We start from the raw sequence: 13,636 nt of genomic DNA, 5'->3' as shown, positions 1-13,636 counted from the left end.
GATTGTCAATATATATGGCTGTTTGTCCATTTTTGCCCTGTGATTGTCTGGCAACCAGAAGATAAGCGGTCCAGAAGATGGATGAATAGATATAAATATATCACATATACACACATACATTTAGATAGAAGTATAATGACTCTGTACAGGTAAGATTGTGACGATTAAGGTCTGAAATTGTTGTTGATCTCTTTCCCAAATGATTTTTCTGCGACTATTGATTATGAGCCAGTGCTGGAAATCATGGTATCAGACATGGCTTGGTCGATACGCTATTACAGTAGCATCGCAATTATATGTGTGATTCTGTGTGTATGTGTGCGTGTGTGTGTGTGTGCAAAAGCAAAAGGTGGGCGGCACCACCGGTGCGAGGTTTATGTTTGCAGGGGCTCTCAATATTTTCACTCTGAATCTCCCGCTTCCCCCTTTGAGTCGTGTTTCTTGATGGTTGGGATCTGAGGTGAGTTATTTTCTATTTATCAATTTAAATTCAATCAGGCATGTTGCTCAGTTAAATAAAAAAGGAGTAGCTATTGCAAAATCATCAATTACTTGTGCAGCATTTAGTTTTTTTCATGTGAGGAAAAAAATTATTAATAATGTGTGTGTCAAGTCTATCAATCTGATTATTTTAAGGCATTTTGGGGCATGTGTGGCCAAATTTAATATGATAATTAATTTCCAGCCATCCAAAGAATACCAATCAAGCAGTTTTGGAAAGGTCTGACTGTTCATTTGCATGATTTGCTTAATAAAGTGGCTTCTCATTCATTTACTGCTTGTCATACATTTGTCTGTCTTTTCATGTACGCATTTACACCTAATGGAGATCTAACATTTTTGACATTCACATATTAACATTTGTCCTTCTACATGCATATTTTCTTCACATTAAAAACCAAATGCAATGTAAACAAACAGCAATTTTCCATTTTCTGACTTCAAGAATGTGTTTCTCCATTCAAATGCACTAACTGGAAATATCTGTTCATTCACCTATAGACAAATAATGTAAACGTCTATTTGTCCATGATTATTATCTGTCCAATCACTTATGCAACCACAAAGCCATTCACATACAACCACAACAACACTAAACATAATCTATAATTCATTAATCTATTATAAAGATACAAATCCAATTCTCCTTTCTTAACACACGATTTAAGCCACGTACAAGTAAAACACTTGTGTATTTTCTCACATGCAATCCGCATCAAACTGTCAATAAGCGTAATTTATTGTAGTATACGTCAAGCCATTAAATGGTTGATTGCAAATACTAGTTGACGACCAATCGTGCGTCACATTGTCCTCCTGTTGCCTGTCACCACATTGTCAATCGACTATGCCGTTTTATCAGTTCGGCCCAGTGTTAATTAGTGCTCGGATATATTTAGCATGAATCCATAGGCCTAGGTTAGTCTACTGAAAAGCGTCGCAATGGAATAAATGTCAGAAAGTCATGGGTAGCCAACAAAAGCCTCTGACAGCTGCTCAAATGGAGTGGTTGCGCCTGGCTGCGCTTTCCCTCGCTTATCTCTCCAATGGGATTTTTGTCTTGACCCTTAATTATAACGTTAGAGGAACTTTTAAGACAAAAGAAATTGTCTTGTGGAAAGACATACACTATCAGCTATATGGTGTGGCTTATTTGGACTATGTATTTTATAGAAAATTGATATGGCCTTTGCAAGAAATCACTAAGTATGCAATGTGGAATATCATTATTTGTGAATTGGATTGTATCATTTTCTTATCATGTTTTTAGTTATCATCTAAATTACAAATTAACACTGCAAGGGATGTGTGTAATGTCTGGGTATTCATTCTCATACACACAAATAATAGACATTTTTAGAATAATTATTAAACTATAAGACTTAGGGTTATTATCGTTAACAAAAAAGACCAAAATAAATTTCCTTAACTGAAATAAATATATAATAAAAACAAAATAGAAAAAAACCTACTGTGCGATTACAAAATTAACTAAAATGAATGAGTAATGAATAAAGAAATCACTTCCTATATTGTTAATTTCGGATTCATAAAATTTAGATACTTTCCTTTTTTTATTGACTGACAATATGCTACTATAATACTACTAAAAAGGAAAATGGGCTGTACTGGAACAAAAACTATCTACTTAACTGGTTTCAGAATAAACAAATATGTTTTTTGTTTATTGAGAAATTTACATAAGGTAATCTATTTTCTGTCCCTTTCCACAATTATGTGATCGTAGCTTCAATAAAAAAACTAATAAAACAAAAAGCCTCAGGGGTCCATCACGTGTGGGCGTTACGGTTTAAACAAGCTGTTTTTATTCCATACGTTGGTTCATTTTGTACCAAGTGAAGCTGCGACCAATTATCTGCCATTAGAGCGAGGGAGATATGGGTGTGCCTCTATGCACTGCAACAGCGATTAGATGGCCGTTGTTTTGATAGTTCTAACGCGCTATGATAATTTGCTTCTTATTATTTATCCAGCACCTGTCACATCACTCCATCTATTCACATACATAAATTAATCTGTCTATCCACATGTAAACACAACCCTTATTTGAAACCTACCCCTTCAAAATAACCTTCTTCAAAAGACTCACTTCTTCTTCTTTCTAACCCAAACTCAAAAGGTTTCATTAATGGAAAAAAACAAGGTGCAAACAAAAGCAGGACTATCTGAAAATAAAAATAACCAAACATAACAAGGCAAGGCTTTAGACACACACCTAACACTCACATGACATTGACAAGGATATAACAAGAAAGAAAGAAACAAGGGGGGTCTTAAATCCACAGACATGAGACACATAGGGAGGGGGGAGTGCCAACTGGTGAAATTAATGATAGTGACAACCTAACTCCCAACTTTGTCCGAGTTTAAAACTTTACCTTACAGGTTTTCCAGATGCTGTCCCAGGTTCCTCAATGACATAGCCATGGAGCTTATTTCCGTGACCCAGGATGCCATCTCTTCATCCGGCTGGAGACTTCCCTCGTCCACTCTTTCCAATATCACCGACAACTACAATGAGACAGAAGATTCAGAGGCATCATTAGATTCAAGGGGACCTCTTTCTGGGCTTGCTGGGGTCTTCATCCCGCTCATTTATGGTGTCGTGTGTGCCGTGGGCCTGGCGGGCAACACTCTGGTGATCCACGTGGTGGTCAATCACACACGGGGGGCATCAGCTACCAACATCTACATCCTCAACCTCGCCGTGGCTGACGAACTCTTCATGTTGGGTCTCCCCTTCCTGGCGGCCCAGAACGTTCTCTTGTCCTGGCCATTTGGCTCGCTTCTCTGCCGGGTGGTGATGACGGTAGACGCCATTAACCAGTTCACCAGCATCTTCTGCCTGGCTGTTATGTCTGTGGACCGCTACCTGGCCGTGGCGCAGCCGGTCCGAGCGGGATGGTGGCGGCGTCCCTCAGTGGCTAAGGTGGTGAGCACTGCTGTCTGGTCTGGTTCCTTTGTGGTGGTGCTCCCAGTAGTGGTGTTTGCAGACGTAAGGCGAGGGGAAGGTGATTGCGGCATCATGTGGCCAGAACCGGCTGAGATGTGGAAGACGGCGTTCATTGTGTACACATTTGCAGTGGGATTCTGCTGTCCTCTGATGGTCATCTGTATGTGCTACCTGCTCATTGTCCTGAAGGTAAGAGACACATAAACCTGAAGAAGGGATATTTGGCAGGCTTGTGCCATTAAATAGCAAAAATAACATAGATTAGTACAACTCTGATTGAACCCCAATACTTTAACATTGTGTCATCAGGTCCGCAGCGTCGGCAAACGTGCTCAAACAACATCCACACGCCGGCATCGTTCTGAGCGCAAGGTGACCCGCATGGTGGTGGTTGTGGTTGCTGTTTTTGTACTGTGCTGGCTCCCCTTTTATGCCCTCAACATCATCAACCTCATAGTGGTTTTACCAGGAGACTTGCGTGGCCTGTATTTCTTTGTGGTGGCGCTCTCTTATGCCAACAGCTGTGCAAATCCTATTCTCTACGCCTTCCTGTCTGACAATTTCAAAAGGGGGTTCCGCAAGGCACTGTGTCGGGCCTCACGTCGGGTACAAAGCCAAGAGAAAGCTGACGCCAATGGGAGGCGGCCTACCGAGGAATGGGCAGGCATGGTAATATTGAGGGCCAGGAACCGGGAGGAAAGGGTAGAGTGCCAGGAAGAGAACCCGCAAAAGGTTTTAAGTTGTGCGATAGCATGTCCAGAAGGTTCTGGGGAGGAGAAGACTCCCAATGTGGAAGATGAGGAGAACATAGGAGAGTGGAAGGAAGTCAAGGCACAAGAAGGGAAGGCGGCAATGGAAATTAGTTGCCTGTGACTGTTTTGTTTTTAACTTCAACTTCACTTTACAATTGTTTGGTGGTGTCAAAAGGGGACCATAATGTGGATTAAGTGTGTGTAAATATTGTTGTAGTCGGGAAATATGCTGTCACAATGATGTAATATTTAATAATATGTGAAAACTATGTTTTAAGGTTTAATATGAATAGGAAAGAATGATTTAATTCAGTTTTATGGCAGTGAGGTCATGCCCACCACATGTTTTAACATTAATGCTCTTCATTTATTCATTCTTTCGTTTTTTTTGTACCACTTTAAATTGTATATAATGTGGGTCAAATGTTTTGATTTTTTAATTTTATAATTTTAGGGAAATAAAATACTGCCCTTTTAAAGCTAAAATTTTGACAGTGTGAGAGTGTATCAGTTGTTTAATGACATAAATGCAATAGAATACAGGAACAAAGATGCCACCTGATGACCAAAATGTGAACTCCTTACTTGTTGATTCAAGTCAAACTCAAAATATTTTTGTTCATGTTGTTATCTAAGTAATTAGCACTGTGAAAAAAACACCAACCCATAAATAATGCATCTTCACTCAGGCACAACATCTGAGATCCACTTGAGGTAAGGTGGGTTGCCCTGGTCGATGGGTAGGCTGATAACTTCAGCCACCTCATACGGGTGGTTCTTCCTGTCATATAGAGAAGTGTTATTTAACACTGAGTCCAATTGCAAAGATGTAGAAATAGATAAGATATGAATCGAGGACCTACCGAACGTAATCAGTAAGCGCAGGAACCTTAGAACTTCTGGTCTTTATCATCTAAATGACATGTTAACATGTCTTACACAACATTTTTAAAAGGTCTTCTGTTTTAAAAGCTTAACTTACCAGTAGAACCTCATTGTCCTCCTGAATGCTCCCCTGCCATTCATACCTGAAATGATTGACATTATCATAGATTGACTGGAGGCACATCATGATAACAGTCTGTGTAAGTCGATATTTAAAATTGTACACCGTGTTCCACATTTAAAAATACTGACCTATCAAACATATTTTGGGTTATTTTACGGGTTGTCCTGTATTTTCAGGATTTAAAGTATTTTTATTCTGGCCATGTCAAAATGGGTCAAAATATTTTAGTGGTGTTTTACAATTTTCATCAAATCCATGCTCTTTTAATAGACACCCTTACTGTTGAATAAAATTATGCCTGTCAAACATATATATTTGTTTGAAGTTAAAAAGGGGGTGGGCCAACAAGAGTAGTTCTAAGGAAGTGAGCAGTATTCTGTGAGTGCAAAACACTTACACGGACATGATGGAAGGTACAATGTTGACGCACGCGGCCAGCTTTTGCTGCACAATGCCTCTAGTAAACAAACACAAAACAATATTGCAAATGAGCATCGTTTACTTAAAATGTGCATTTTTGCACGAGTGCTACTATCCTTTCCAGTCAAACTTTATTTAGACATCTAGAGCCATTTCGGAACCATTAAAATACACAATAGGATAATCTAAATAAACACCCACAATATAACAAGAAAACAATTCTTACCTGGCCAAGTCTTTGGCTACCGTATCATTGGGGCAGGTGATGAAGGCGGTAGAGTGGGTGCCAGATTGGTAAGTTTCAGAGGCCATGGAGAACGCCCTCAGTCCGACACTTCTCAACAGTTGGAACATAAACACACTCAACAGAACTGTCTGATCAGGGAAAGAAGGGGAAAAAGGTCACATGATTTATACATTAAGTTCGACAATAGGGAGAAAACAAAGGCCACACACAAGAATTAAAAATCTAAATACTAACCAAAAGCCAACTACGGCAGGATCCACCCTCAATCCAGAGAAATGCACTGGGCATGCCACAAATACACTTAAAGGACAAATGACACTTTCAATTAATGCATCATATATTCATAACTAAAAATATTGATTCTGCAGTAGTACTAGATTTAGTCCATAAACAGAAATACAACATGCAGTGTCTGTGAAAAGATCTTATATTTTGCTACATCCCATGCACTAACGTTTTGGGTGACTGGGTGGTAATTTAAACTTTATATCAGCAAGCCCAGTAGAATAGGATCTACTTTGTCATATATCAACTCAAGTGGGAACACACTTGACCTGACGTCATGGTTGAATTGAATGCACAAATTGAGAGTTAAACGCAATGACACATGAAAAGAACTATGCCTGCCCTAAGTATTTTGTACATTTATCTATGTCGAATTTATATTGCATCATGCCCACCTCAGACACAATTGCAACATTTTACTATTAAAAAAAATCACCAAAGGTTGCATTTGTGACAAACACATGCATGCACCAGACATGTGCGCGCTGGGCAATCGGCGATCGTCGAGAAAAGCAAATAAAAAAGGGGTTGTTGAAGGGTAGTACAGTAGCAGTATGCAAATAAATGGCATCTGGAGTATTATTATAAAGTATATTGTTTTGTTTTAGTAGTGCGAAACATAAATTCATCTCACCAGTTGTCAACAAGCGCCTGGTAGGCGTCTACACTGCCGCAAAGTGTGCCAACTGTCGTTGCACGCCGACTGCTGATCACAAAACTGAGAAATAACCACGGCATCGGTTGTTTGAAAATGCATGATATTATTTATGTTTTAAAAGATGAATACATCTTTACGCACCCTTATTCAAAACCTCATAAATGAGGGATCTGCAATGAAGACATTTGTTTGTGTGGCGACAAAAAGTCAACGTTGACGACACTTCTATTTCTCAGACTATTTTGACTGTTTTGACCATCAAATAGCGATCAAAAATAAAATTAAGTACTGCTCCTTTTCTATAAGGTAAAACATTTCTATATCTAAAAATCTAAAGAAAAGAAACAACCTGATTGTTCATTTAAGGAAGACAAAATTTGATGACAATAATGACCACTGGGTGACGCCGTCTTGTCACTTGTCTGATGGAATTGGGGGGAATTGGACTCTCATCAGCTCTAGAGAGACCCCCAACACACACATACACACTCACGTGTGCCATAAATTTTTGTAGGTATGCGTGTGTGTGAGTGTGCAACCACTCTGTTTAATAACATCCTTTTTACCTCCCTCTCACGTCATCTCTTGTTGCCTATTTTGGCTTAAGCAGAATGAGTGTTTTATTAACACACATATACACACACACACGTATAAACACAAACGGTTACTGAGAGTACACAAATACACAAAAGAAGCAGGAAACCATATTAGCTGCTGCTTTTTTTCCATTGATGCCGGCAGTGGTAGAAGAGAAGGATGGGGTGGAGGGGAGCCTGTTCCCATGGAAACTGTGCAGTCAGCACATCTGTACATCCTCACTCGTAGGCATCCTGTGGCCTTTCGCCACCACAGCTGGACATGACACAACACACACACACATTCACATAAACACATATAGTACCCTGACCACGTTGCTATAGTAACAAGGCCCCCCACCCACTGAAAGTGTGAGTATTAACATCAAGTCTTTAGTGTTTTATCAGCAGATTTGATTCTCTTCTCCCTCTCTGCCTGTCCATCATGCATCCTTCCATCTCCTCTTCCTCCTCCGAGCATGAGGAGAATCAATATGTTTTCAATTTGCAGCAGAGTCGTCCTCCTCTGCATTCTAATCAGCTTGCGCCGTCGGCCCTTTAAGTGCACACCGCGTGGCAGAGGACATTGACGCTGACTGCAGACCCCCACCAACCCCCTTCGCTCTCTTCTCTACTGTTTCCAAAATGTGGCGCACCGCAGTGTTGTTTCATCCTGAAGCGTTGGAGGTACACTAGGGAACTTGTTGCATTTTGTCTCATTTGGAGCCAAATTTATCCTTTAATCTCCATCGGAAAACAATGTGTGAACGGTTTGCTTGTTCATTAAGTAAATAACTGGGAATCACATTACATTGGGCTACAATTCATCAACTGTGTTGTATTCACACATCTAAAATGCTGCCTAGCAGTTGCCACAATGGGTTTGATTTTCTCTATTTGTTCTACATTGTCAAAATTGGCTTCAGTCATTGAAGTGGAGAACAAATTATCATGTAATCTAGTTGTTGTTGTTTTTTAAATCCAAATCATTTGAACCAAAAGTCTTGTTTAAATGTGTTTTCACATCTTTTGACCTTAACATATTAAGGATAATATTCTCAACACAGAGTCAACCCTTGCATTTATTAATGGATCTTGCACCTTTGAACAGGAATAGCCTCAAAAAAAATTTTCCTGATCAAATGTTCACTCCATGTGGATGCATTTCCAACTATTCCTCTCTGTAACACTGTTCCAAATCATAAAATTCCTGGGATGTCTCCTGTAAACTAGTCCTTTTAAGGTCTTGCCACAGCATCTCAGTCAGGTTACGCCAGTGCACAGCCATTCAAGAGCAATTTTCTTCTACATGAGTCGGTGATGTCAAAGGTTTCCTCCATTACTTTGGTGTAGCACCTCAGGGATCTCCCCCATGCCCCCTTTAGACATCTTAGAGATAAACTGAGACCTGCCATGTCGAAGGTCTGCCAGGCCATCTTTGTACAGACTACAATTAGCTTAGCACTTCTGTTGTCTTTGCGACGCTGGCTCTTATCTGTTCATTAAAATGCACGCCGGCTTGCTCATTAGCTCTGTGACCCTGGGTCATGACAGCAGACTCATCAGGAAAAAGACCAAGGTGAGAATAAACGATGGATGGAGAAAACTTTAAAGAATGTAGTGCACAACAGAATGGCCTGTTGCCTAGCAACATCGAATCCAAGACACATTTAAACCATGAAAAGTCCACTTGTAGATGCACAGGAATGCACAAGATGTTCACCTAAGGGCTCTAAACTTTACATTGTCGCGGTTTTTATATCAAAATGTGCATCATCCGATATGTTGAAGGTTTAAAACTATGGGAATCATAGGGTATGGTTAAACTCAATTGTCTTTAGTGGTAACTACAATATACATTGCTGTTTTGGAAAATGAGGGATTCCTATCTAAAACTCCAATGTTGGCTGAATTAATTTATATAAGCGTATCAGCATAATTATCATATGTGCCTATTTCTGCACTTTTTACATACTCACGACTCTCTACACAAGTTTTTCTGTTTGCTGCTACTGTAAATTACAAAACATGAGCACCCAAGATTGCATCTTTCCATTAGTGCTTTAAATATTTGCATTCATTAACTGTACCGCAGTCAGATTTCATCAAGTAGTACATCTATCCATCACAACTTGATTGACTTAATGTTTTTTGTGTGTGCTATGAATGAAAACAATCTTCCTGCTTTTGACCTTCAGAGCCTGAGACAACAACGCGTCTGACGCAGTGGCTGATGCCATGATGGAAGGCTTTTCCCAGCCTCTGCATCCAAGGAAGAAAAAGTGGCAGTATGCGGGGGCGCATCGGGAGAATGTTAAACATGTCCTTTCAACCCCACAAGAAGAAATAGAGGTAGAAGATAAAGGTGAATGTATGCACTATGTAACACTGATTTGGAATTTTTGTCAAAATATCATTAATAAAAATCGGTGTTTACAATTGCAAAGCAACCTCATACTTGTATTCTAGTTTACATTTAATATAAAATAAAACAATCTGAAGCAACTGAGTGCAACCAACATATTATGCTTCTAAAACACTGGATGAAAAGGTAAAATCTATCATACATTTACTATGTTATTTCAGTTGACCTTAACCACAGACTTCATATCTAAAGCCTCATAAAAAACAATCATTCCCATTTTAGTCATATGTATAAAACAGTTCAAAAATAATTAATAGGAGTTTTGATTCAACCACAAAACTGAAGACGGAGGACAAAAATCCAACTGGTTGAATGATATCTTATGTATACTTGATGTATGTAATAAATTCACTTTGACTGCATGTCATAGTGAAAACTATTGTAAAATATTGCTGCTAAAAAAGTGAACCTAAATGCACTGTGAGTGTGCAGCTGTATATAATATTCCAGGCGGGTGTGTGGGATGTCTGATGATGGAGTTTAAACGCTGCCTCTCCAGGCTAAAAGTGGACAGGGTAGCTATTGAAACCCAAAAGCTTTCAAATGCTGTGTAGGATGGACGCTTGCCTTTGTAGCGGGCTGCATAGCCCACAGCTAACAACTATGGCTAACACTGTATGCTTGCTTGTATGCATGTGGAAGGTCAACTCACAGCAGTCTCAAAATTCACATGCGAGCTTCATTTTCTCTTTCATTTCTACATTTATGATGTCACAACTCACTAGGGAGATGTCCAGGTGATACCCTAAACAGATGCCTAAACCACCTCCTCTGGTGTTTCTCATCTGTTCCGGATGACTGAGCTTCTCATCCTATCACTATTTGACAGAAAAGAGAACGTGAGACATGCAGACTTGGACTTGTGTCGACCCGAGTTGAAAAATTGATCACTTGCAACTCAACGTGGAGTTGGAGAAAAATACCACAGAATTCAATTTGACTTGTTTGGGCTGGCATGAGCGGAGATTCGACTCAATTTAGAAGGCAGTGACTCAATACTTGACTAGGGAGGCAATAAATCTTGTGACTCAAACCAGACAATTTTTGCAATTGTCTGCTATAAGAGAAAGATGAGATAAGCTGTGGGGGAAATTCAATACAGCTGCATGTATCAATGTTCATTTTCTTTTGGGTGATGAAACAAAGATCATGTCCCACAATGTAGGTATAGATATCTGTCTTTAATGTTTCCCGAGAGCACGTTTCTGCAGTTTGTCATTTACGGAATTGTTTCAAATCCGTGGTTCAATGTTTTGGGTGTTTAAAAATGTTCAGTTTGCTGAACACTTCAAAATATTTGTATCTACACAAAGGTACATATGCAATATTTAGAAAAACATACTAATATTGTCCAGATGTTTCTGTAGTAGCCTGCGTGTCTTTGATATTTAAAATATACAAGTATTTAGGGTGTCAAATCCTAAATTTGAATTATTATCAAATCCTACGATACATTTTTTAATCTTATATTTGAAAGCAGATCAATTATTTAGTCACAAGACAACATTTTTTGGCCTGTGAGTGGTCTTTGATGTTAACAAAAAGCACACTGCTTCGATTAGCAATACAAATCTTCAACTGTTAAGTGGGATGGAAAATATAATCCTGTTAGTTGTGTGGAGGCCAGTGGGACACATCAACGCTAAACAACACAAAAGCGACGAAAACAAAAAGCGCAGCACCCGCTAGCCATGAGCATGCGCCGTCATGTGTAGCACAATGAGAGCAGGGAACAGACAAAGTGTGTTCAGCGTAGTGCAGCGTAATGTAGAGTTGCTGCAGGGCAGCCAGGCAGAGCTCGCCATGCACACTGCACTGGACTGCACGCCGTTCTGTGTGTGTGCATCTTACTCATGTGACTACAACTGTGACCAATGGTGGGGCAAGATGTGGCAGGAGCTGTCCGATTCAGCACCACAAGGAGGCAGCAGGGAATATATGAAGATGAACATGGATGGGGTCAAAATTTGGTACATAATGTATATCAGTTTACCTATTTTGGTACTCATAGAAAATAAGACTAAATGACTAGTACTTTTTCTCGTTTTCTATGTTAATGGAGTTAAAACTAAAAAGTAGTAACCAAAAACAGAATAGCACAAAATGGCCAATCGACAAATACTGGACCGTATTTTACGCTATGTAAGGTACACCTTCAATAAATAGCCTACCTTAAAGACAATTGTTTTGTATGTGAATTATAAATGTGTTTGGGATTTCTGCCAGTTAGACAGACATGGAAATTGAAAAGCCAATCAGCGATAGGTCTATTAAAGGGCAGGAATTTTCATTTCCAGTTCGGGGAAGTCTTTCCTCAAGATTTGTATTCAGCTTATAATGGTATATAATTATGCACTATGGGGTGCATTAAAGCAACATGTGTCACAGTCAATCACTATTTAGTTTAGCAAAGCCCACAGTTTTGTTAAACTAGATTCCCACAAAATAACATTGAAATTTGTTGACAATGTGCCCTCTAGAAACAAAAAAAGTGAGTATTCTAAAAATGTTCTCAATTTACCTGAGAGATCTTCCAATAGATGTTGGATGAGTATTCCCAAACGTCCGTAATCTTGTCCTAGCTTCCTGCAATAAAATTGTACGTTAATGATTATTTGCTAAAACAATAAAGTTTATGACTGTGAATAGTAAATATATTTCCTTCGTATTGAATTCCATTAACCATAACTTACCTTGTATAAATCATTGTATGTTTAACACACTGTCCCAAATGTGATGGTTTTGGGGTTATACAAGTCTTTTTGTGGTTATTTGGTTATATCTGTGTGGAGAAAAAATATATTTTATGCAGTTGGTTACATTGTATTTCATTATGGTTTGTATGCTAAAATTCTGGCATATGTCAATGTACATACATCGACTTGTTGAAAAGGACATTATTATTTATGAACAGCCAACCTCTTTCTCCTCTTCCTCTCTGCTTGTGTCGATTTTTTTTTTTTTTCATCCTCAGCTTCTAAGCATCTTCCTCCTCCTCCACCTCCTCCTCGCCTCTTCTTCTCCTCTCAGTTCTGGCGAGAAGACGAGCGAAAAAACGGCGGATTGGCGTGTCGCTCGAACGGGCTAAAAAAGACTCCAAAAGGGGGCATAAAAGCATCAAGCTGAAGAGAAATTTATGCGAAAACATTTCACCGGGACGTGCCATCGTGCAGTGACCGACAGAGGAGCTCCTGGATGCGGCAAGACTGACGCGTCTCCCCGCAAAGCCCCCAGCAGCACCTCCGCGTCCATCAGCACCTCACCGCCTTTTTCCTCCTCCTCCACCGCCGCCTTCGCGCTCCACGGCCGGCTGTATGAGCGCCGATGCTCGGCCTGCTCTCCGCCTGGATGCGCCCCTTCAGGAGTCCGCATGGAAACCGGAGACCAGAATTTTAGGAGCAGGGCCAAGCAACTAAGCAGGCTACGCGTTGATCTCCATCTTCTTCAATTTCTCCTTTGCTTGGATGGATTATTTTGATATATTGAGAGGAGCATCCATGGTGGGCTTCTTTTCAAAATGGCAGTTATGCATATATATGGTTCTCTAAATTATTTCATTTAAGGTGCTTGTTTGTTTGTATGTTTGTTTATTATTATTTTTTCCGCGGAGGTGTCATAAGTGACAAGTGAGTGAGTGGTCATAGATTGATGCTGAGTTGGTCTATTTTCCAGAATCGTATGTCAGTGCATGTGCAAACTCGTTAAGTTTCTGCAGTGTTTGTGTGTGTGTGTGTGTGTGAGCGAGTGTGTGTTAGACTGTGTCTGTGCTACATTAGCATTGAACAGCATC

General features: G+C 39.7%; 3 protein-coding genes and 1 long non-coding RNA gene across 8 annotated transcripts in view; 2 read left to right on the top strand and 2 right to left on the bottom strand.

Annotated features, from left to right (window-relative positions):
• Window positions 1–367: 367 nt before the first annotated feature.
• On the top strand, window positions 368–4,659 carry sst3b (somatostatin receptor 3b). 2 transcript variants are annotated; one of them, XM_077718631.1, is made up of 3 exons: window positions 368–460; window positions 2,908–3,664; window positions 3,785–4,659. In XM_077718631.1, the coding sequence occupies exons 2-3, from the start codon at window positions 2,948–2,950 to the stop codon at window positions 4,346–4,348; spliced, it is 1,281 nt and encodes a 426-aa protein (XP_077574757.1). In that variant the 5' UTR covers window positions 368–460; window positions 2,908–2,947; the 3' UTR covers window positions 4,349–4,659. The 2 variants fall into 2 exon arrangements, with proteins under 2 accessions (XP_077574757.1, XP_077574758.1); XM_077718632.1 differs by lacking the exon at window positions 368–460 and having other exon boundaries at window positions 2,839–3,664.
• Window positions 4,660–4,891: 232 nt separating this feature from the next.
• On the bottom strand, window positions 4,892–7,816 carry LOC144197916 (protein CutA homolog). The gene is made up of 7 exons (XM_077718642.1): window positions 6,823–7,816; window positions 6,138–6,203; window positions 5,883–6,031; window positions 5,634–5,693; window positions 5,210–5,255; window positions 5,091–5,140; window positions 4,892–5,008 (listed from the first exon to the last, which is right to left on the bottom strand). Exons 2-7 carry the CDS (start codon window positions 6,189–6,191, stop codon window positions 4,909–4,911), a joined length of 459 nt encoding a protein of 152 aa, XP_077574768.1. The 5' UTR covers window positions 6,192–6,203; window positions 6,823–7,816; the 3' UTR covers window positions 4,892–4,908.
• On the top strand, window positions 7,701–9,792 carry LOC144197917 (uncharacterized). Its single transcript, XR_013326619.1, has 3 exons — window positions 7,701–7,793; window positions 7,933–8,108; window positions 9,620–9,792. It is a non-coding gene; the product is annotated as an uncharacterized LOC144197917 (long non-coding RNA).
• Window positions 9,793–10,930: 1,138 nt separating this feature from the next.
• The window catches only part of ift27 (intraflagellar transport 27 homolog (Chlamydomonas)), a 30,027-nt gene continuing 27,321 nt past the window's right edge, over window positions 10,931–13,636 (bottom strand). For 3 of the 4 annotated variants that reach the window (XR_013326616.1, XR_013326615.1, XR_013326617.1), the window contains 3 exons: window positions 12,766–13,202; window positions 12,540–12,628; window positions 12,368–12,432 (listed from right to left, as the gene is read on the bottom strand). The gene's annotated coding sequence lies outside the window, so the exon portion shown is untranslated. Of the gene's footprint in view, window positions 11,746–12,367; window positions 12,433–12,539; window positions 12,629–12,765; window positions 13,203–13,636 lie in introns of those variants that run through there. The other variant, XR_013326618.1, reaches the window with a different exon arrangement.

The sequence above is a fragment of the Stigmatopora nigra genome, chromosome 6 (assembly GCF_051989575.1).
Source record: "Stigmatopora nigra isolate UIUO_SnigA chromosome 6, RoL_Snig_1.1, whole genome shotgun sequence".
Lineage (NCBI taxonomy): Eukaryota > Metazoa > Chordata > Actinopteri > Syngnathiformes > Syngnathidae > Stigmatopora > Stigmatopora nigra.
This window is presented reverse-complemented; position numbering and strand designations above follow the sequence as displayed.

Coding starts and splice junctions, on each gene's coding strand:
- sst3b (XM_077718631.1), top strand. CDS start 2,948: ATGGAGCTTATTTCCGTGACCCAGGATGCCATCTCTTCATCCGGCTGG. Junction 3,665..3,784: donor ACCTGCTCATTGTCCTGAAG/GTAAGAGACACA, acceptor TTGTGTCATCAG/GTCCGCAGCGTCGGCAAACG.
- LOC144197916 (XM_077718642.1), bottom strand. CDS start 6,191: ATGCCCAGTGCATTTCTCTGGATTGAGGGTGGATCCTGCCGTAGTTGG. Junction 5,694..5,882: donor GTAGCCAAAGACTTGGCCAG/GTAAGAATTGTT, acceptor TTTGTTTACTAG/AGGCATTGTGCAGCAAAAGC. Junction 5,256..5,633: donor GTACCTTCCATCATGTCCGT/GTAAGTGTTTTG, acceptor CAATCATTTCAG/GTATGAATGGCAGGGGAGCA.